Consider the following 22207-nt stretch of genomic DNA (forward strand, 5'->3'; position numbering starts at 1 on the left):
TTATTACTACACAGCCTGACACACAATCGGTGCATAAAGTATGACCACACATGCAAGAGCATATGGAAAGTAGTAAAGAGCACAGCTGGCAAGGAGGATATCCTGAATCTGTGGGAAATGGATAGCATTAACTGCTGCTTTCTCATCCGTTGAGTTGCCACCACGTTGTGTACTTTCGTCCCTGGAGATTTCCTGTTGGAGACTGAGTTATCTTCCTTTCGTTAGGCTCTACTAACCAAGAACAAACCACGGGCCCAGGGAGCATCATAAATAGCCATGGACCTGCCGTGCTCAGAGGCTCCAGGCTCCAATCATGTTGATGCCTCTTCTCTTCACAGGCCATTCAGCCATGAGACTCCATGTGCTTCTTTCCACTCTCCTCTTTTTGACTCTCTTGGCCCCAGGTAAGGTGGTGGCTGATTATAGGGGTCTGCAGTTTAGAAGGCTATCTGGCAGGTCAGGCAGGACCCTTGAATCAGTCTTATGGATTCATAAACCTAATATCATCACTTCACTAGGATTACAATAGGGTAAAACAAGAAAGAGACCATTCTTTTGCCGTTAGTCAAACTGTGTGATGAGGTCACATTCTGCTTTATCCTTACTTTGTATCTTGTGATGCCCTTGGTGAGGCATGGCCATTTGTTTGTAGGCAGGTATATCTGAAAGGATTGGATTACAGCCAGATCTATCGTTATATCTACTCATCAGGTCAGAGGGAGAGATGTACAGAATCCTCTCAACAGGAGCTAGTGCTAAGAGCATGTCTTGGGGAAGTCTGTCATATAGGTATGTGGTTCCTGAAGCGATTGAGAAATCAGCATAATGAGCACAACTTTCATTATGGGAGAGATATGTCCATAATTATACAAGTAAGGTGAGCATATACCTTTTTTTTATCCAAATTAGACAATGGAAAGTAAAAGGAGCACTATTATAACTGTATCAGAACAACAGGTATAACACCAGAACTGTCCCAGCCAAAATGGCCACAGGGTCACTCTACACAAATGGCATAGACCCAGAATAGAGTTTCAGAAACAGTCCCCAGGGAGGGGTTACTGAGAAGATCAAGTGCTGGCCCACATTCTAGGAAGGGATTCTGCTGTTAAATAACAGTCACACAGAATAGGTACCAAAGCATAAATCTAATCCTGCAAAAATGAGGCAATTGAGAAGGAATACACACTGTGGAATACCAATGAATGAGTTATGTAGAAAAAAAAATGATTGGGCTGGGAAATGGAGACAATAACACAAAAGATGATACTCTATGATCATTAATTCTTAGTGCTAAGATGGTCATTAAAAGTTATCAGGTTCACTCACCATTTTCAGATGAGACAACACTTTCAGCTCAGATAGAAGTACTGCAGGTTCTAAAATTTAAGTATTCATATGTGCATTAGAAACAACATGTCAGGGTTGCAGAGGGTGATAGTCAACTATGTAGAAACAGTTTAAATAGTTTGTAGGTCATGCAAGACTAGATGATATCCGTGGGACCAAGCATATTAAGAAGACACATGTTAGACCAAATAATCTTTATGGTTTCACTTGGAAATATTTTATTTTTGCATTAAAGAAGGATTTTTTTAGAATGTGCTAACTGCCAGGCACTATTCTAAATTTCATATTGGATAGTATGGTAATTAAGACCATCTAAGACTATGACTAAAACAGAGAAAGAGTTCCTGCTTAAATTAGGTGCTTCCAATGTTAACTTTTTATGTAGTTCACATGCTGCTATTTTTAATCCTCGGCTAAATATATTGACAGCTCTAAGGATAGGCTGAATCAAGTAGTGTGGATTCATTTCCTCATAATGGAAGGAGTCATTAACAACAACCAGACTTGCATGCGGGTTCTTCAGTCTACATATCCCCTGACCAGGGAGGAGCTTTGAGACTCAAGGAGCCCAGATGTTACCTTCTTACTCTTTCTCATCCAGTGGTCCCATTTCTCATGGTCCACCTATTCCTTCTCTTTTATTCTATGTCTTCATCTTTCACTTTGATTTCTCCTTCTGGGTCCTCTGTTGAAGAGGCTGCCATTTTGTAGTTTTGTTCATAACTTCTCAAACCCAAACAGTCATTTGAAAATATCTGTTTATTCTGTTTTCAATAAAGTTATTGGTCAGCCATCTTATATCCAACATATACTGTCTTCCCGGCACTTTTCTGAGTTTTAGATCTAAAACATAAGTAAGCCATATTACTACTCACAAAGATCTGAACGTTTTATGAGAAGAGGCAAAGAGGAGCTTACATATAGTGGATGGTTCTAATAATGGAATGGACAAATTCATTTGGATTTACAAACGTTTCTTTAGGCAATGAAGAAGATGGACAGGAAGGGGCAGCCTGAAAGGAAATGATCACTGGAATTTACCTGTGAGAGAGTACAACTGGTCAATAACTCTGGGTGGAGAGAAGGTGACACATGAAAGGCATATATAAGAGCTATAACTGATTGTATTTAATGAATAAATGAGTGTACTGGAATAATATTTCTTGGGTTCTTGAATAAAGTAAAAGGGTGTTAGCCAAGAAAGGAAATACATAAGGATAATGTTTGTTTTTATGTTTGTTTTTGAGATTCAGACAGGAGCAAAATGAGGTCCGCTTTCAACATCTTGAGTTTTAGGAACCCATGCATCTTTCAGGTGGAAATGTGTAACATTAAAAATATGGGTCTGACAGTGGGGTAGTGGTTAAGTTCATGCACTCCACTCTTCGGGCCTGGGGTCTATGGGTTCAGGTCTCAGGCGCCGACCTATACACTGCTTATCAAGCCATGCTGTGGCAGGCGTCCCATGTATAAAGTACAGGAAGATGGGCATGGATGTTAGCCCAAGGCCAATCTTCCTCAGCAAAAAGAGGAGGATTGGCAACAGATGTTAGCTCAGGGCTAATCTTCCTCAGCAAAAAAAAATATATATATATAGGCATATATATGGGTCTGATATCCAGATGAGAAATTGCTGTAAGAGTCATCATCGTTCTATAATAAGCTTCTAAATCTTCAGGAGTAAATGAAAATATTGGAGAAAAATTGTTAAGAATCTGTCAGAGAATAAAGAAAATCTTTGAACTAACATCAAACCAGCTCAACTAATAGCTGCAAGACTTTCAAGAAATCACATGCCACCCAAAGATTTGGTAAAGTTGTAAGTAAAATAACTTCATAAGGGATTTTTTTTTTTACAATTTTTTCCAGCTTTATTGAGGTATGATTGACAAACAAAAATTGTGTATATTTAAGGTGTACAATATGATGATTTGATGTATGTATATTTGCAACAACATGGATGAACCTAGAGGACATTGTGCTAAGTGAAATGAGTCAGACATACAAAGATAAATACTGCATGATCTCACTTAAATGTGGAATCTAAAAAATAGCTCTGGAGTCCTTATAGGTAACCCAAAAACCATTATTTTGAGGGTCAAATTTAATGATGAGAAAAAGGACTCTTATTTGGAAGAAAATGTGGTTCATGCTGGCAGGGAATGACTTCCACCTCCGTTCCAGTGTTCAATCAGGAATGAGCCACAGAGTGTCTGGTCAAATGTACATGCTCAGTAAATACTTTGTAGCAAGAAAGAGAGTGCAGATAGCTCTTTTTTTTTTTTTTTAATTTGTGTCATTTCACATGAGGATAACAAGAACTGTGACTGATATTGTCATTTCCAGTCCTTTAAAGAGATGTGTTTGTAAAATTTCAGAAGCTGAAGATAATCTGGAAACTGAAGATGGTATATTGTTCTAAGAATAAATATAAAGCCTTTTGGAGGTGACTGAAAGACTGTAAAACAAACATTCCAATGAAAGGGGCCGATAAGAGAACTTTCAGCATTCCCCCCTTCTTTATTCAGAAGTCACCCAAAAGCAACATAAGTGAGAAAAAGAATTGAAAATAGCATATTCAAGTAAACTAGGATATAGCAGGAATGTGCAAAAAGGAAGTACATGACACAATTTAGGAGGTTCCAGCGAAGAACACTTCTAGAAGGTCAGGGGCACACCCTAAGTACAAACTCAAAACCACTCCTTTTCAACACAGGAATAGAATTCATGGGCTATTAGTGGGAACATCCTTGGGCCAATAGTGGACCTGAAAAGTAGATAATTCGAACTAAATCAAAAATGGTTAAACAAGTTATATATGCAATACATAATCTGTAAGTGAATCTGGAAGGGAAAGAGAGACATTATATTGTGAATACTCATATATCTGATTACCTCTACTGGTTTGAATAAAAGAGATAATATAATTAATAAAATATATTGGTTATTAAAAATAATTCCTGGCACATATCCTACACTAAGCTTTTGGTCCAGAAAAAACTCATCTCATTCAAAAACAGGAGTAATGAAAAAGTTAACAGTACTGGATCTAAACAAACGTTTTGTTAAATCATGAAAGAAGAACAGACAACAAAATTTTAACTTCTTAGACCCAGCAATCCAATCCAATGAGATCCTACAGATAAATGTATACGCTTATGTACATGTTAAGTGACATGTATATAATGTTAATCTTCACAACATTATCTGTAAGAGCAAAAGATTGGAGATCACCTAACTGATTTCCATCAATTAAAATAGTTAAATAACAAATGGACTATCTATATATAATGAAATACTGAATTATTATAAAATAGAATGACAATTCAATAAGGCAAGAAAATCATTTAAGTATAAGAACCAGAAATGAAAAGCATTTGACTATTCTAATTTGCAGTTGATACAACAGAAATGACACATTTAACTATTGTAATGTTGATGGAAATTTCATTTTTTTCTGGTTGCTGGCTATTATAATCTTGCTGTAAAAATTCTTGCGCATATATTTTGGTTTCCCTGGGGTGCTGTCTTAGGGATGGAATTGGATCATGCAATATGAATCCTCAGCTTTACTAGGTGAAAGTAAACTCTTCAAACTTGGCTGAACCAATTTAGAAACCCACCAACAGTGTTTGATAGTGGTAGGGAATAAATTAAAAATTAAGGATTAAAATATTTCACGACAAAAGTAAATAATTGGGAAGAGTTAAATTGTGATTACAAACTTCTAAATTCATTCTATTATGTGAGGGTAAATGTTCTGATTAATTTTAGTATTAGATATATTAAGAATATATGTTTTAATTCTATAAGAACTACTAAAAGAATAGGAACAAAAAGGCTGAATTTCCCAACTAATAGAAAGAAAAAAAGTGAGATGATTAAAAATAATCCAATATAAAAGAGAAAACAAGAGAGATAAAAGGCAGCAACCAGGCAAATAGAAAACAAATTAAGATGGTATAACTAAACTCAAATATATTAGTAACCATATTAAAACACAAACAATTTAATTTTCTAGTTCAAATCAAAGATTGCCAGCACTTATTTTAAAAATAAAACAAATAGATGCAACTACATGGTACAAAAAAACACACCTAAAATGTAAGCATTCAGAAAAGTTGGAAGTAAAAGAATGGTATTATGGACTGAATTGTGCCCTCCAAAAAATTATTTGTTAAATCCTAAGCCTCAGTACCTCAGAATGTGACCGTATTTGGAGACTGGGTCTTTACAGGGGTAGTTAAGTTAAAATGAGGCCATTGGGGTGGAACTTAATCCAATATAACTGGTGTTCTTATAAGAGGTTGAAATTTGGACTCAGACACATACAGACGGAACACGATGTGAAGACACAAGGAGAAGATGGCCATCTACAAAACCAAGGAGATACGTCTCAAACTGATCCATCTGTCAAGGTGTCTCAGAAAGAAGCAATGGTCTTGACACCTTGATCTCAGACTTCTAGCTTCCAGAACTGTAATAAATAAATTTTTGTTGTTGAAGGCACCAGTAGATGGTACTTTTTTATGGTAGCCCTAGAAAACTAGAACAGATTCAAAAAGATATTCCATGGATGTATTAACTAGCAAAAAAGAACCACTAAGTTGAATTCTTTCCTATAAATAAAGAAAGCCATTTCATATTGCTCAAAGATTCAACCAAACAAGAAAATGTAATAAATTTAAGCTTATATTCACCAAACAATAGAGTCTTATAATATATAAAGCATAAAATGACAAAACTCAAAGAAAAATTGAAAATCTACATAATCATAGTGAGATCTTAACATATTCCTCTCACGAATTAATAGGGCAAGCAGTCAAATATCAGTAAATATATAAAAGATTTGAACAACATTTCATTTATTTCTAAGATCCTGCATCTAGTGGTCCAGGATGCCAAGTGCAGGGGTGTGTGGCAGCTTTGGGTCTGAGGAGATGTGACTGGTTGGCTCAGGTCACTGGGGTCCATAGCAAATAATGGAGGAAATAATGGTCTGGACACAATGACAAATTTTCAGCTTTTAACATCCTCTGCTTTATAGATACAATTGAAAAGATCATTTAGAATGTCCACAAATTTACTTTTTCTTCTAGCTGATATACTCTATGACTAAGATATTTTTGTCCATTGAGTTAGGTAGATCATATCTAAATTTGGAGAGAAAAAATAACTTCAGCTTCTTTCTGAGCTGACTGAAACATGAAGAAATTGAAAGATTTATATTAGTTTAGAATAGGCTAGTACCACAATTGAGTACCCACACTATCTTTTTTCCTGAAACTTGAACCCTATCCCTTATCTAAATGAATAGGAGAAAAGAATGAAGTGAATAAGGTAAAACACCTAATATTTTAAAAAGAAGAATGAGCATATACATTCTTAAGGGAGCTGAAGTGAGGAAATTGCAGCATCAGATATATGAATCTGTAAGCTTATCATGGCCGACAAGCCATACATGATCCTGTTTTATCTCACCTCATTTCTTATCAAGCTTATTTTTTTCCGATATACTCCATCCACACAGGTCTTTCTGTTCTTCACGTAAACTAAGAAAGAGACCTTACTCCTGCTATTCTATATGGCCATAATGCTCTCACATGGATATTTGCTTGTGTTTTTCAGTCTCATCATTCAGATCTCAGTTCAAATGCTGCATTCTCAGAAAGCCTTTCTCTGTCCATTTTATCAACTCCATCCTCCGGACTATATATGGTCCATTATTATATTATTTTTTTCTAAACACTTACCACTTTCTGAAATTATATTATCAATCTACTTTTGCATGGTTAGATTTTATTTTCTGAATATATGCCTTGTGAGAATAAGAAACATTTCTGCCATTTTCACAATTTTATTATTAGTACAAAGAACAATACCTGCTGGATAAAAAACACTTAGTAAATATTTGTTGAAGATCCATATAAAGGAGTAAAATCATGAAGAAATGGGTGTATTTAGAACACATATTTTGTCCATCCTCTTGCTTTGACATTTACGACAGTTCTTTTTGAAGCTTAAATTAGCGATGCCAAGAAGTTATAAGAAAAGGAAGGAGGGATTTGTTAACACTTGTGCTGTTGGGTAAAAAGGAAAGAGAATGAACATGATGGAGCAATTAAATAGATCTTTGGGCAGCTTCCTTTCTCCACATAGAAATGCTCGTACCAGAACCTTTATGTTCTCACACTTGAGAGTGTTTGTGGTTTTACATTCCATTCACGGACTAATTATCTCACGGACTCTCTTCTTCTGCAGTAAGAAGTGGTTTGGCTTCTGCTGAGAACCACTGTCTCAATTTGTCTGGCATTTGCAGAAGAGACATCTGCAAAAGGACGGAAGACACGATTGGTGCCTGCAAAAGAAGGTGGAAATGTTGTAGAACATGGTGGACTCTTATTCCAATTCCAACACCAGCTGTCTACTCAGAATATCAAGAACCCCTTAAGCCTAAATTGAAATGAAACCAGGAAAAGCAACAAAAGGAAAGTTCTTTGCATCTAAAAACATTAGCATATACACGTTAAACACTTTTAGCTTTATTACCAACTTCTATTATCCCTTGTCAATAAAAATAAATACTGATTTCAGATCTACCCAGATACTACTTCTTTATGACTCATTTTCATATCTAAACAATCTCTTTAAAAGTGAGAAATGCCATTTAGTTAACAAAACATTTTTTAATTCTTCACAGAAAGATCAAAATATTAACAAAAAAGTTGTAAAGATGAAGATACAAGTATGCAAAACATGACTAAATAGAGACCTAGAGAGTACAAAGAAAATGCAAAGGCAAAATATTGCAGAAATCCAGAAAATATCAGGGAGGGGAAGAGATGTAGATAGAGAAAGGGGAAAAATTGGAATAGAGCAAGAGGAACTAATTTGGGATAATACATAAAGATTGTAACTGTGTGGCAGATAATTGGAAAGAGAAGAAAACAAAGAAAGAGTGAGAGGTTGAAGGTCAACAGAAATGTATACTAAGGGACAGTGTCAAGATGGTGGCATAGGCAGACTCTGAACTCACCTCCTCCATGGACACAAAGAATTTAGAACTACTCTTGGAACAACTACCTCTAAGAGAGAACTGAAAACTGGTTTAAAGAACCTCTACAGCAAGAGACAGTGCTGACTGAGATGGAAGAGGCAGAAATTCCTTTCTGGAGAGAAAAAAACCACCTTCTAGCTGCAACACTTCACGACCAGTTGGGAACAACCTGAAGGTACGAAGCCTTCCCTGGAGGAGTGGGGGATCTGGGCGGGGGAGCGTTACTATAATAAGCAGCTTATGGATTCAGCACAACAAAGACAAGTGTCCTACTACCTGGCGTTGCTGGTTATTAAATATAACAGAGAATATCCCCAGAAAAACTATCAGACATAAGGGGAAAAAAAGCCTGCTCTTAAAGGGTCCATGCACAAATTCACCCACTTCGGAAAGAAACCTAAAATCACGAGAAAGAAAGGATAACAGTCCTTTGGTGAAAAGAGACTCTCCTGAGAAGCTTTAGGTGCATCTCAGTGAGAGGTGAAACCTCTCCAGGGACTAAGACATTGGCAGCAGCCATTACTCTGACCTAGTACAGGTGTGCTGATACAGATGTTGGCAGATGCCATTGGAGTTCTTCCCCTGACTTGTTACCGCAAGACCCAATAGAGCACCAGTTTAATCTGACTCAGCCAGGACAGGCAGCCTGCCTTAGAAACTGGCTCCACCCAACAGCAAGCCCTCAGGCAAACTGTGGGCACACATAGGTGGGGTGCCTGGAACCTCTGCAACTCAGTGTGCAGGTCCATCTCTGCAGGACAGGGCATGTGTGAGGAGTGGTCCTGCATTGGTGGAGTGTGTGGGGCCTCTGCAGAGGGGTGACTGGGTCCACTTCACTGAGTCAGGGCATACGCATGGGGCAGGGCTGTGTTGATGAGGTGTGTGGCCATGCAGCCAGTGGGGCCTGTGAGCTGCAGTAGACTTGTGCTTCTCAAAGAGCCACATAGGGGATTGGTCCCACCTTCCAAAGCCTGAAACACCTGGGTGCTCTCATGCCTGGGGCTGGCCCCACTCAGCTGCAACCCTGAGAGAGCTGACAGCAGCCTTGCAGGCTGGAGGCCTACTGCAATTGTAAGACCCTGATCCTAGCAACCAGCCACGCTGGGGGCCTACTCGCTTAACAGAAAAGTTGCGACAGGAATTTGCTATTAGACTGTGCAGCCAACTGTGCTGGGGATCCCCATACCCAATAAAGTGACTGAAAGGACCATAGCAGCCACATGCAGCTCAGCATTACAACCAGCCAACCAGGGGGACAGCCTAGCCTCCAGAGGCACCTGCAGCAAGAGGAACCCCACCACAACAGAAGGACACATCTAGCCGACACAGGGGACACTCCTGGAACATTTGGAACTGGTGACAAGAGGGAAGCACATAAGGCCCTGGGTCTGCTGGGCTTCATAAGGCATCTCTTACATAAGGCCACCTCTCCAAGATTGGGAGATGTAGCTGACCTACCTAATACATAGATATAACCACAGAAAAAGAGGCAAAATGAGAAGGCAAAAGAATACTTTACAAGTAAGAGAACAAGACAAAACCCCATAAAAAGAACTAAGTGAAACAGAAATAAATAATCGACCTGACAAAGAGTTCAAACAGATAGTCATAAGGATGCTTGCTCACTGATCTTGGGAGAAGAACGGACAAACTCAGTGAGAACTTCAATAAAGAATTGGAAGATATAAAAAAGAACCAATCAGAGATGAAGAATACAATACTGGGAATGAAAAATTCACTAGAGGGACTCGATAGCAGAGTAGAGGATACAGAAGAATGGATCAGTGAGCTGGATGAAAGACTAGAAGAAATCACCCAGCTGAACAGATAAAAGAAAAAAGAATTGAAGGCAGTCTAAGGGAACACTGGGACAACATCAAGTGCACTAACATCTGTGTGATAGGTGTCCCAGAAGGAGAAGAGAGAGGCAAATGGGCAGAGGATCTATTTGAATAAATAGTAGCTGAAAACTTTCCTAACATAAGGAAGGAAACAGACATCCAGGTACAGAAAGTACAGAGAGCACCAAACAAGATAAACCCAAAGAGGCCCACATCAAGGCACATTATAATTAAACTGTCAACAATTAAAGATAAAGAGAGAATCCTAAAAGCCGCAAGAGAAAGGCAACAAGTTACATACAAAGGAAACCCCATAAGGCTATCAGCTGACTTCTCAGCAGAATCCTTACAGGCTAGAAGGGATTGGCACAATATATTTAAAGTGTTGAAAGGAAAAAACCTACAGCCAAGAATATTCTACCCAGCAAGGTTATCATTCAGATGGGAAGGAGAGATGAAGAGTTTCCCAAACAAGGAAAAACTAAACGAGTTTATCACCAAGAAACCAGCTGTACAAGAAATGTTAAAGGGACTTATTTAAGTGGAAAAGAGAAGACCACAAATAGGAATAAGAAAATTATTGGAAAAAACAAGCAATAAAATCACTGGTACAGGGAAGTGGCCCAGTGGCGCAAGTGGTTAAGTGCGCGCACTCCACTGTGGTGGCCCAGGGTTCGCCGGTTCAGATCCTGGGCATGCACCAACGCACCGCTTGTTAAACCATGCTGTGGTGGAATCCCATATAAAGTAGAGGAAGATGGGCATGGATGTTAGCCCAGGGCAGTCTTCCTCAGCAAAAATAAAAAAAGAGGAGGATTGGCAACGGATGTTAGCTCAGGGCTGGTCTTCCTCACACACACACACAAAATCACTGGTACAGGCAGATATACAATAAATGTAGCAGGTCAACCACCTATGAAGATAATATGAAAGTCAAAAAACAAAAGTACTAAATTTATCTATTTCTGTGATAAGAGGGTAATGGAGACACATGCACAAAGAGGTTAGATATGATATCAAAAACATAAAATGTGGGAGGAAGAGAGTAAAAGAGTGGAGCTTTTAGCAAGACATCAAAGTAAAGAGAAGAGCAACTTAAGATAGATTGCTATATAGGTAAGTTAATATATATGAACCTTGTGGTAATCACAAACCAGAAATCTATAATAAATACACAAAAATTAAGAGAAAGTAGTCCAAACATAATACTAAAGAAAGCCATCAAACCACAAGGGAAGAGAACAAGAGAAGAAGAAAGGAACAGAGAAGAACTACTAAAAAACCCAGAAAAAGAGTAATAAACGGCAACAAGTACATCCTTATCAATAGCTACTTTAAATGTCAATGGACTAAATGCTCCAATCAAAAGGCATAGGGTGGCCAGTTGGATAAAAAATACCAAGACTCATATATATGCTGCATACAAGAGACACACTTCAGACCTAAAGACACTCACAAACTGAAAGTGAAGGGATGGAAAAAGATACTCCACACAAATGGCAATGAAAAGAAAACGAGGGTAGCAATACTCATATCAGACAAAATACACTTTAAAACAAAAACTGTAACAAGAGACAAAGAAGGATACTACATAATGATCAAGGTAACAATCCAACAAGAGGATATAACACTTGTGAATATCTGTGCACCCAACAGAGGAGCACCTAAATATATAAAGCAATTATTAACAGACATAAAAGGAGAAATCGACAGCAACACAATAATAGTGGGGGACTTTAACACTGCACTTACAGATAGATCATCCAAACAGAAGATCAATAAGGAAACATTGGCCTTAAAGGACCCATTAGACCAGATGGACTGAGTAGATATATACAGAACATTCCAACCAAAAACCACAAAATACAGATTCTTTTCAAATGCACATGGAATGTTCTCCAGGATAGATCACATATTAGGCCACAAAACAAGTCTCAATAAGTTTAAGAAGATTACAATAATACTAAGTATCTTTTCTGACCACAATGGCACGAAACTAGAAATCAACTACAGGAAGAAAAATGGAAAAGCCAGAAATATGTGGAGATTAAACAAAATGCTACTGAATAACGATTGTGTCAATGAAGAAATCAAAGGAAGAATCAGAAAATATCTGGAGACAAATGAAAATGAAAATACGACATGCCAAAATTCATGGGATACTACAAAAGCAGTTCTAAGAGGGAAGTTTATAGCAGTATAGGCCTACCTAAACAAACAAGAAAAATCTCAAATAAACAATCTAACAGTGAACCTAAAGCAACTGGAAAAAGAAGAACAAACAAAGCCCAAAATAGTAGAAGGAAGGAAATAATAAAATGACAACAGAAATAAATGAAATAGAGACTAAAAAACATTTTAAAAAATCAATAAAACTAAGAGCTGGTTCTCTGAAAAGATACACAGAATTGATAACCCTTTAGCTAGACTCACCAACAAAAATGAGAGAAGGCTCAAATAAATAAAATCAGAACTGAAAGAGGAGAAATTACAATGGACACCTCAGAAATACAAAAGATTATAAAAGAATACTACGAGAAGCTATATACGACAACAAATTTGATAATCTAGAAATGTATAAATTCTTAGAATCGTACAAACTTCTAAACTGAATCAAGAAGAAGTAATTTGAATAGGCCAATCACCAGTAAGGAAATAAAAATAGTAATCAAAAACCTCCCAAAAAATAAAAGTCAAAGACCAGACAGCTTCCCTGGTGAATTCTACCAAACGTTCAAAGACGACGTAATACCTATCCTTCTCAAACTCTTCCACAAAACTGAAGAGGGGGACAAGCTTCCTAACTCATTCTGCAAAGTCAACATTACCTTGATACCTAAACCAGACAAGGACAACACACAAAAAAGAAAATTATAGGCCAATATCACTGATGAACATAGATGTAAAAATCCTCAACAAAATACTAGCAAATCTAAACCAACAATACATTAAAAAGATCATACACCATGATCAAGTGGGATTTATTCTAGGGATGCAGGGATGGTTCAACATCTGCAAATCAATCAACGTGACACAGCACATTAACAAAATTAAGAATAAAAATCACATGATCATCTCAATAGATGCAGAGAAAGCCTGGGACAAGATACAGCATCCATTTATGAAAATAACTCTGAATAAAATGGGTATAGAAGGGAAGTATCTCAACATAATAAAGGCCATATGTGAAAAATCCACAGGTAATATCATTCTCAGTAGAGAAAAACTGAAAGCTATACTTCTAAGAACAGGAACCAGACAAGGATGCCTACTTGCACAACTCTTGTTTAACATAGTATTGAAAGTCCTAGCCAGAGCAATCAGGAAAGAAAAATAAATAAAAGGGATCCAAATTGAAAAGGAAGAGGTGAAACTGTCACTATTTGCAGATGACATGATTTGATATGTAGAAATCCCCAAAGAATCCACCAAAAAACTTTTAGAAATAATAAATGAATACGGTAAAGTTGCAGAATACAAAGTCAACATACAAAGATCAGTTGCATTTCTCTACACTAACCATGAATTAGCAGAAAGAGAAATTGAGAATACAATCCCATTTACAATTGCAACAAAAAAGAATAAAATACCTAGGAATAAGTTTAACCAAGGAGGTGAAAGACCTATACACTGTAAACTATAAAACTCTGCTGAAAGAAATTGAAGAAGACACAAAGAAATGGAAAGATATTTCGTGCTCTTAGATTGGAAGAATTAACACAGTTAAAATGTCTGTACTTCCTAAAGCAATCTACAGTGTCAATGCAATCCCTATCAAAGTTCCAACTACATTTTTCAGAAAAATAGAAGAAAGCATCCTATAATTTCTATGGAACAAGAAAAGACCCCAAATAGCCAAAGGAATCCTAAGAAAAAAGAACAAAGCTAGAGGTATCACACTCCCTGATTTCAAAATATACTACAAAGCTATAGCAATCAAAACAGCATGGTACAGGTACAAAAATAGACACAGATCAGTGGAACAGAATCAAGAGCCCAGAAATACAGTCACACATCTATGGACAGTTAATTTTGACATGGGAGCCAAGAATATGCAATGGAGAAAGGAAAGTCTCTTCAATAAATGGTGTTGGGAAAACTGGACAGCCATGTGCAAAACAATGAAAGTAGACCATTATCTTAAACACAAAAATTAACACAAAATGGATTAAAAGACGTGAATGTAAACCTGAAATGATGAAACTCCTAGAAGCAAACATTAGGCAGTACACTCTTTGACGTTGGTCTTAGCATCATATTTTCAAGTACCATGTCTGACTGGGCAAGGGAAATGATAGAAAAAATAAACAAATGGCACTACATCAAACTAAAACGCTTCTACACAGCAAAGGAAACCATCAACAAAACAAAAAGACAACCTAACAATTGGGAGAAGTTATTTGCAAACCATATATCTGATAAGGGGTTAAGATCCAAAATATATAAAGAACTCATACCTCTCAACAACAAAAACAAACAACCCAATTAAAAAATGGGCAAAAGTTATGAACAGACATTTCTCCAAAGAAGATATACAGATGGCCAACAGGCACATGAAAAAATGTTCAATATCACTAATTATCAGGGAAATGATCATCAAAACTTCAATAAGATATCACCTCACACCCATCAGAATAGGTATAATTAACAAGACAACAGTTAACAAGTGTTGGAGAGGATGTGGAGAGAAGGCAACTCTCATACACTTTTGGTGGGAGTGAAAACTGGTGCAGCCACTATGGAAAACAGTATGGAGATTCCTCAAAAAATTGAGAATAGAATTACCATAAAATCCAGCTCTTCCACTGCTGGGTATATATCCAAAGAACATGAAAACGTGAATGCATAAAGACATATGCACCCCTACATTCATTGCAGCATTATTCACAATAGCCAAGACTTAGAAGAAACCTAGGTGCCCATCAAGGGATGAATGGTATATATGTGGTATATATACACATTGATTACTCCTCAGCCATAAAAGAAGGATGAAATCTGGCCATTTGTGACAACATGGATGGACCTTGAGGGTAATATGCTAAGCAAAATAAGTAAGAGGGAGAAAGTCTAATACCCTACGATCTCACTCATAAATAGAAGATAAAAACAACAACAAACAAACACATAGAGATTGGATTGGTGGTTACCAGAGGGTAAGGGGGGAGAGAGGAGGGTGAAAGGGGTGATTAGACACGTATGTGTGGTGATGGATTGTAATTAGTATTTGGGTGAAAAACGTGATGTAATCTACACAGAAATTGAAATACAATGATGTACACATGAAATTTATATAATGCTATAAATCAATGTTACCACAATAAAAAATGTATATTAAGTACTCTAAAAGATAAAACCTTGACTAACAGAGAAATTTTGATGTCTTACTTCTGGGAAAAAACATTGTGATCATTTAGAGATTCTGAATATTTTACTCCCATAGACAAATAATTCCCTTTAATAGAACCTAAACATTTTACTTTAAAATTATAGTAACATCTTTCAAGAGGATGCTATCAATACCCCTTTTAAATAGACTTTTTGATGCTTCATAACTTCTGACGAATTCATCTTCCTCCCTAGTGTCATAAGGTCTCACTTTGCTAAATGTCATAAGATTTCAGCTAAGCTACATACCTGTGGAAATTAACAGAAACCTCATTAAATTGGAATTGAGAGGCAAAAATGAGGAGGTATCATACCCTACAATGATTGCAGAGCCCAATAGGAAGAAGAAAGACTTCCTCTTCTTGACTGACAGGAAGCCCAGCCCATGAGAGACTGTCACAACTCAGCCAATGAAAGATCACTTTGCTTTGTACTCTCAGTTCCTCCAGTGGACTCTTTGTTTACAATAGCCCTCCCAACTTCCTCTTCCCGTCTATAAAAGTTTCTCCTCCCTTTACTGCAGGGGCCTTGCATGCAGCTTGCTGTGGTTGCAGACCTCAAATTGCAATTATTTGCTGATGCCAAATAAACCAATTTTTGTTTGAGAAATAACTGGCTATTTATTTATTTAAGGTCACAAACTCAAAGTGGTTCTTAGACGAAGTCTTAGTTTTCACTATATATATAAAATTTTGATAATTAAAGAAATGTGGTTTGGTAGTGAGGACTCTCCTTCCTTTAATGCAATATTTATGAAGTCTTTATATATATATACTTTTTTTTAATTCTCAGAGTGTGGACATTTTGTACAATAAGTTGGTACGGTCTTAACTAGATTTAGGGCAAAATTGACCTTAAAACAGTGGAGATATACTGTAGGTCGGGAAGTAAATTTGTAAATGGTGAGAGAACTTGATGATTTTCTTTCATTTGTTCCTCCTTGTTTGCTCTCCACTATCTGGGCATAAAATAGATAAGCATCACACCTGAGTTACATTCAGTTTGCAAAGACTAAGTCTTTTGGGGGTAGAGATGATAAACTGAGCCTCTCTAACAAGTCAATCCAGCCCTATATTATTTATCCATACCTGGACTCCACAAAATTGGGTGCACAATATTTGTTCCTCCACTAGACTAACTTCCTGTGAGTGCTCATGAATATAAGATTTCAGAAAACACCTTCAATCTGGCTTAGTTCATTTAAAATTTATGGCATGTATTATGTATAATTTTAAATTGACATGCCCGAGATGACCCAGAACTGCTTGTTTTCATGATTTATCCTGGAACCATGATGTCTTTTATATATATATATATATATATATATATATATATATATATATATAATGAAAAAACCTGAAAAACTGTTATCCTAATGATATGGTTCATAGTTTTGGGAGGGAAAAAAGGATTACAAGAGAAAGACAAAATCCTTATAGATACATAGGAAAGATCCCAAGACTTTGAAAGAACAGCCTTGACCACATCGCAACAACCATCAAAACAAGATGAGCAAATGCTCGGTAGTCTCCAGGAAAATTAACCTAGTGGTGTGTTCCAAAATGCTGCTGGACACACTGATGTATTCTTCACAGTTTCTGACAGTTTTCTCTTGCTGACTATAGAATAATCTCTTTACTCATGTCTGTTTCCCTGTCCCCATAAATATCTTTTAGTTAGTCATGTAAACTAATAAATTATTTTGCCCTTTAGAATTTTGTTATCCTTTTTAATCAAAATATCCTCTCATTACTTAATTTATACCAGACATTCACATTCTGTCTAAATCTCCCTGATGGTTGGACATGCCACGCTTGGTTTTGTAATTCTATATGTCTACTAACTTCTGCGAGAGAGAATGCATGTGCAAGTGTGTACTGCAGGTTTCCAACACTTTTGTTCCACTCTAAATACTATCATTATAATATCTGAACTAGACAGGATCATTATCAATATTCCAGGAAACAAGGTAGCAGAACAGGAGGTCCCAGACCTCATCTTTCCACAGAAACACTGATTTAACCACCACCCAGAGCTTTATAAGAGCTCTGGAGGGCAGTTGAGAGATTGTAGCACACTAGTGTAACACAAAATCTGAGAACAGCCATATGGTAAAGGACAAGAAGACTAGTTTCACTTTACCCAAGTCACCCCTCCTCCAAGGTAGATAGCTCAGCACCAAGAAAGACTCTCTCGGCCTTTGATTTCTCCCACTCTCTCCAGAGAGTGAAGTGAGTGTCCAGCTTCCCTAGGATTTAGGGGCTGAAGACCCCACTATCCAGCACACCCAAGAACTCCAGCAGCTGGCTGCCCATAGACACTGGCAGCCAGCCTGAGCATACCACCACAGATGGTCACTTGCATATCCCCCACAGACAGCACATAGATCTCAATAGCTTTCTTGACTTTTTAGGATTGGTAAAAGGTGCCTAACTCTGAGACTTCTCTTTTAAAAGGGAGGGAGAGTAGAGGAGCTTGTGCCCAGCTTTCTGGCATATCAGTATTGCCTTATGAAAAGGAATGGGTGATTCTCACCACTCGACATAGCCCTGTGGGGTAAGCTTGAGAATAATCTTCGGCTCCACAACCTGCCCTCCACACTTCAGAGCTCAGGTAGTAGCCTCATCCAAAAATAGACCATGATAGCACACCATACCTGCCCATGGATGTTACCAGCTGATGTTTTCAGAAAACCAAGCTGAGCTGACTGGTGAAGAACTGTCTCTACCAAAGTGAGCCTATAAAGTCTAGAAAAAGAGACCACTTACTCAAATGCACAGATACCAATGTCAAGAATCAAAGATCATGAAAAGTCAGGTAAAAATGACCCCACCAAAGGAAACAAATAAATCTCTAATAATTGACCCTAAAGAAATGGAGATCTATGAACTGTCAGACAAAGAATTCAGAATAATTCTCTTAAAGAAGTTATTGAACTACAAGAAAACACAGATAGACAACTAAATAAAATTAGAAAAAAATGCATGAAAGAAACAAGATGTTCAATGAAGAAATAGAAACCATTTTAAAAAAACCCAGAAATCCGATCATACACTGCAATCAAGTGGGATTTATTACAGGGATGCAGGAATGTTTCAACATCTGCAAATCAATCAATGTGGTACACTTCATTAACAAAATGAGGAATAAAAATCACATTATCATCTCAATAGATGCAGAGAAAGCATTTGACAAGATCCAACATCCATTTATGATAATAACTATGAATAAAATGGATATAGAAGGAAAATATCTCAACATAATAAAGGCCATATATGACAAACCCACAGCAAACATCATATTCAATGGGGAAAAACTGAAAGCCATTCCTCTGAGAAGAGGAACAAGATAAGGATGCCCACTCTCACCACTCTTATTCAACATAGTACTGGAAGTTTTAGCCAGAGCAAATAGGCTAAAAAAAGACATAAAAGGCATCCAAATTGGAAAGGGAGAAGTAAAACTCTCACTATTTATGGATGACATGATTCTATACATAGAAAACCCTAAAGAATGCACCAAAAACTATTAGAAAGAATTAACAAATACAGTAAAGTTGCAGGGTACAAAACTGACATACAAAAATCAGTTGCATTTCTATACACTAATAATTAACTGGCAGAAAGAGAAGTAAAGAATACAATTGTACATACAACTGTAAAAAAAAAGAATAAAATACCTAGGAATAAATTTAACCAAGAAGATAAAAGATCTATACACTGAAACTATAAGACATTACTGAAATAAATTGAAGAAGATATAAAGATATGGAAAGATATTCCATGCTCAAGGATTGGAAGACTAAATAGAGTTAAAATTTCCATAATACCTAAAGTAATATACAGATTCAATGCAATCCCAATCAGAATCCCAGTGACATTCTTCATGGAAATAAAACAAAGAATACTAAAATTTATATGAAACAACGAAAGACCCTGAATAGTCAAAACAACGCTTCAAAAAAGCAACAAAGTTGAAGGTATCACACTCTCTGAATTAAAATTATACAACAAAGCTATAGTAGTCAAAACAGCATGGTATTGGCAGGAAAACGGACACACAGAATAAAGGAACAGAATTGAGACCTTAGAAATAAAACCACACATCTTTGGATAGCTAATCTTCAACAAAGGAGCCAAGAACATACAATGGAGAAAGGAAAGCCTCTTAAATAAATGGTGTTGAAAAACTGGACAACTATGTGCAAAAGAATGAGCATAGACCATTATCTTACACCATATGCAAAAATTAACTCAAAATGGATTAAAGACTTGAATGTAAGACCTGAAACCATAAAACTCTAAGAAGAAATATAGGCAGTACACTCTCTGACATCAATTTTAGCAGTATATTTTGAATATCGTGTGTAATCATCGGGCAAGGGAAACAAAAGAAAAAAATAAACAAATGGGACTACATCGGGCTAAAATGCCTCTGAAGAGAAAAGGAAACCATCAGTAAAATAAAAAGACAACACACTGACCGGGATAAAATATTTGCAAATCATTTATTTGACAAGGCCTTAATTTCCAAAATATACAAAGAGCTCATACAACTCAACAACAAAAAAATGAAGAATTGGATCAAAAAATGGGCAGAGGCACCCAGTCTGGTGACATAGGGATTAAGATCACATGCTCCACTTCAACAGCCCAGGGTTCACAGGTTCAGATCGTGGGTGCAGACCTATGCACCGCTTATCAAGACATGCTGTGGCAGGCGTCCCACACACAAAGTAGAGGAAGATGGGTATGGATATTAGTCCAGGGCCAATCTTCCTCAGCAAAAAGAGGAGGATTGGTGACAGATGTTAGTTCAGGGCTAATTTTCCTCAAAAAAAAAAAATGGGCAGAGGTTATGAAGAGACATTTTTCCAAAGAAGATACATAGGTAGCCAGCAGGCACATGAAAAGATGTTCAACATCACTAATTGTTAGGGAAATGCAAATCAAAACTTCAATGAGACATCACCTCACACCCATCAGAATGGCTATAATTAACAAGACAAGACATAATTGTTGGAGAAAATGTGGAGAAAAGGGAATACTCATAAAGTACTAGTGTGAACACAAACTGATGCAAACACTATGGAAAACAGTATGGAGATTTCTCAAAAAATTAAGAACAGAAATACCATATGATCCAGCTATCCCACCACTTATTATTTCTCCAAAGAACATGAAGTCAACAATTCAAAGAGATTTTTGCCTCTCTGTGTTCACTGCAACATTATTTACAATAGTGAAGATGTGGAAGCAACCTAAGTGCACATCAATTGATAAATGGACAAAGAAGATGTGGTATATATTTACAATGAAATATTACTCAACCATAAAAAAGACAAAATATTCTTTTGCAAAAGACTAAATAGCTGCCATTTGCAACAACATGGATGAACCTTGATGTTATTATGTTAAGCAAAATAAGTCAGACAAAGAAAGACAAATACTGTATGATTTCACTCATATGTGGAAGATAAACAAACACATGGATAAGGAGAACAGATTAGTGATTACCAGAGGAGTAGGGGGTGACAGGAAGGTGAAAAGGATAAAGGGGTCCATTGGTATGGTGTCAGGTAAAAACTAGACTATTGGTGGTGACCACAATGCAGAATATACAGAAAATGAAATAGAATAATGTACACCTGTAGTTCACACAATGTTATAAGCCGATATGACCTCAATGAAATAATTTTAAAAACCCAGAAACCCTAGAGCCAAAGAATACGATAACTGCACTGAAGATTGCAATAGAGAGCATCAACAACAGATTCAACCAAGTAGAAGAACGAATCAGTGAACTAGGAGATAGGGCATTTGAAATTATCCAGTCAGAGGAGCAAAAGAATGAAAAAATTGAAGAAAGCCTACCAGACTTACGAGACAAAATCAAAAGAAATATTACCTGCATTGTGGGAATTCCAGAAGGAGAAACAGACAGTGATAGAAAGTATATTAAAAGCAAATATGGCTGAAAACTTCCAAAATTGGGGAGAGAAATGGACTTCCACATCCATGACACCCAAAGGACCCCAAATAGGCTGAAGCCAAATAGGGCTACACAGAGACAAATTACAATTAAATTGTCAAATGTCAAAACAAAGAAAGAACTTTGAAAGCAGCAAGAGAAAGAAACAAACATTACATACAAGGGAACTCCCATAAGATTATGGGCAGAATTTTCTACAGAAACTCTTCAGGCCGGGAAAGAATAGGATGATATATTCAAAATATTGGAAAAAAAGAACTGTCAAGCAAGAACTGTATAACCCGAAGGGCTGTCCTTCAGAAATGAAAGAGAAATAAAGACTTTCTCAAACAAACAAAAGCTGAAGGAATTCATCATCACTAGACCAGCCTTACAAGAAATATTAAAGGGATTTCTTTGAGTGGAAGGAAAGGAACACTAATTAACATCAAAAAAACATATGAAGGTAGTGTAAAATTCACTGGTAATGGTAAATATACAGTCAAAGTTAGATTCTGTAATATGGTAATGGTGGGAAATTCACTTACAACTAGTTAAAAGATAAACATATGAAAAATAACCATAACTACAATAATCTGTTATT

General features: G+C 36.8%; 1 protein-coding gene across 1 annotated transcript; it reads left to right on the forward strand.

Annotated features, from left to right (window-relative positions):
- Window positions 1–212: 212 nt before the first annotated feature.
- LOC147913313 (beta-defensin 109-like) lies at window positions 213–7817 on the forward strand. The gene is made up of 2 exons (XM_087418651.1): window positions 213–404; window positions 7612–7817. The coding sequence occupies exons 1-2, from the start codon at window positions 314–316 to the stop codon at window positions 7815–7817; spliced, it is 297 nt and encodes a 98-aa protein (XP_087274777.1). The 5' UTR covers window positions 213–313.
- The last annotated feature ends 14390 nt before the right edge of the window (window positions 7818–22207 follow it).

Source organism: Ceratotherium simum, chromosome 28 (assembly GCF_057802395.1).
Source record: "Ceratotherium simum simum isolate JZ-2026a chromosome 28, ASM5780239v1, whole genome shotgun sequence".
NCBI lineage: Eukaryota > Metazoa > Chordata > Mammalia > Perissodactyla > Rhinocerotidae > Ceratotherium > Ceratotherium simum.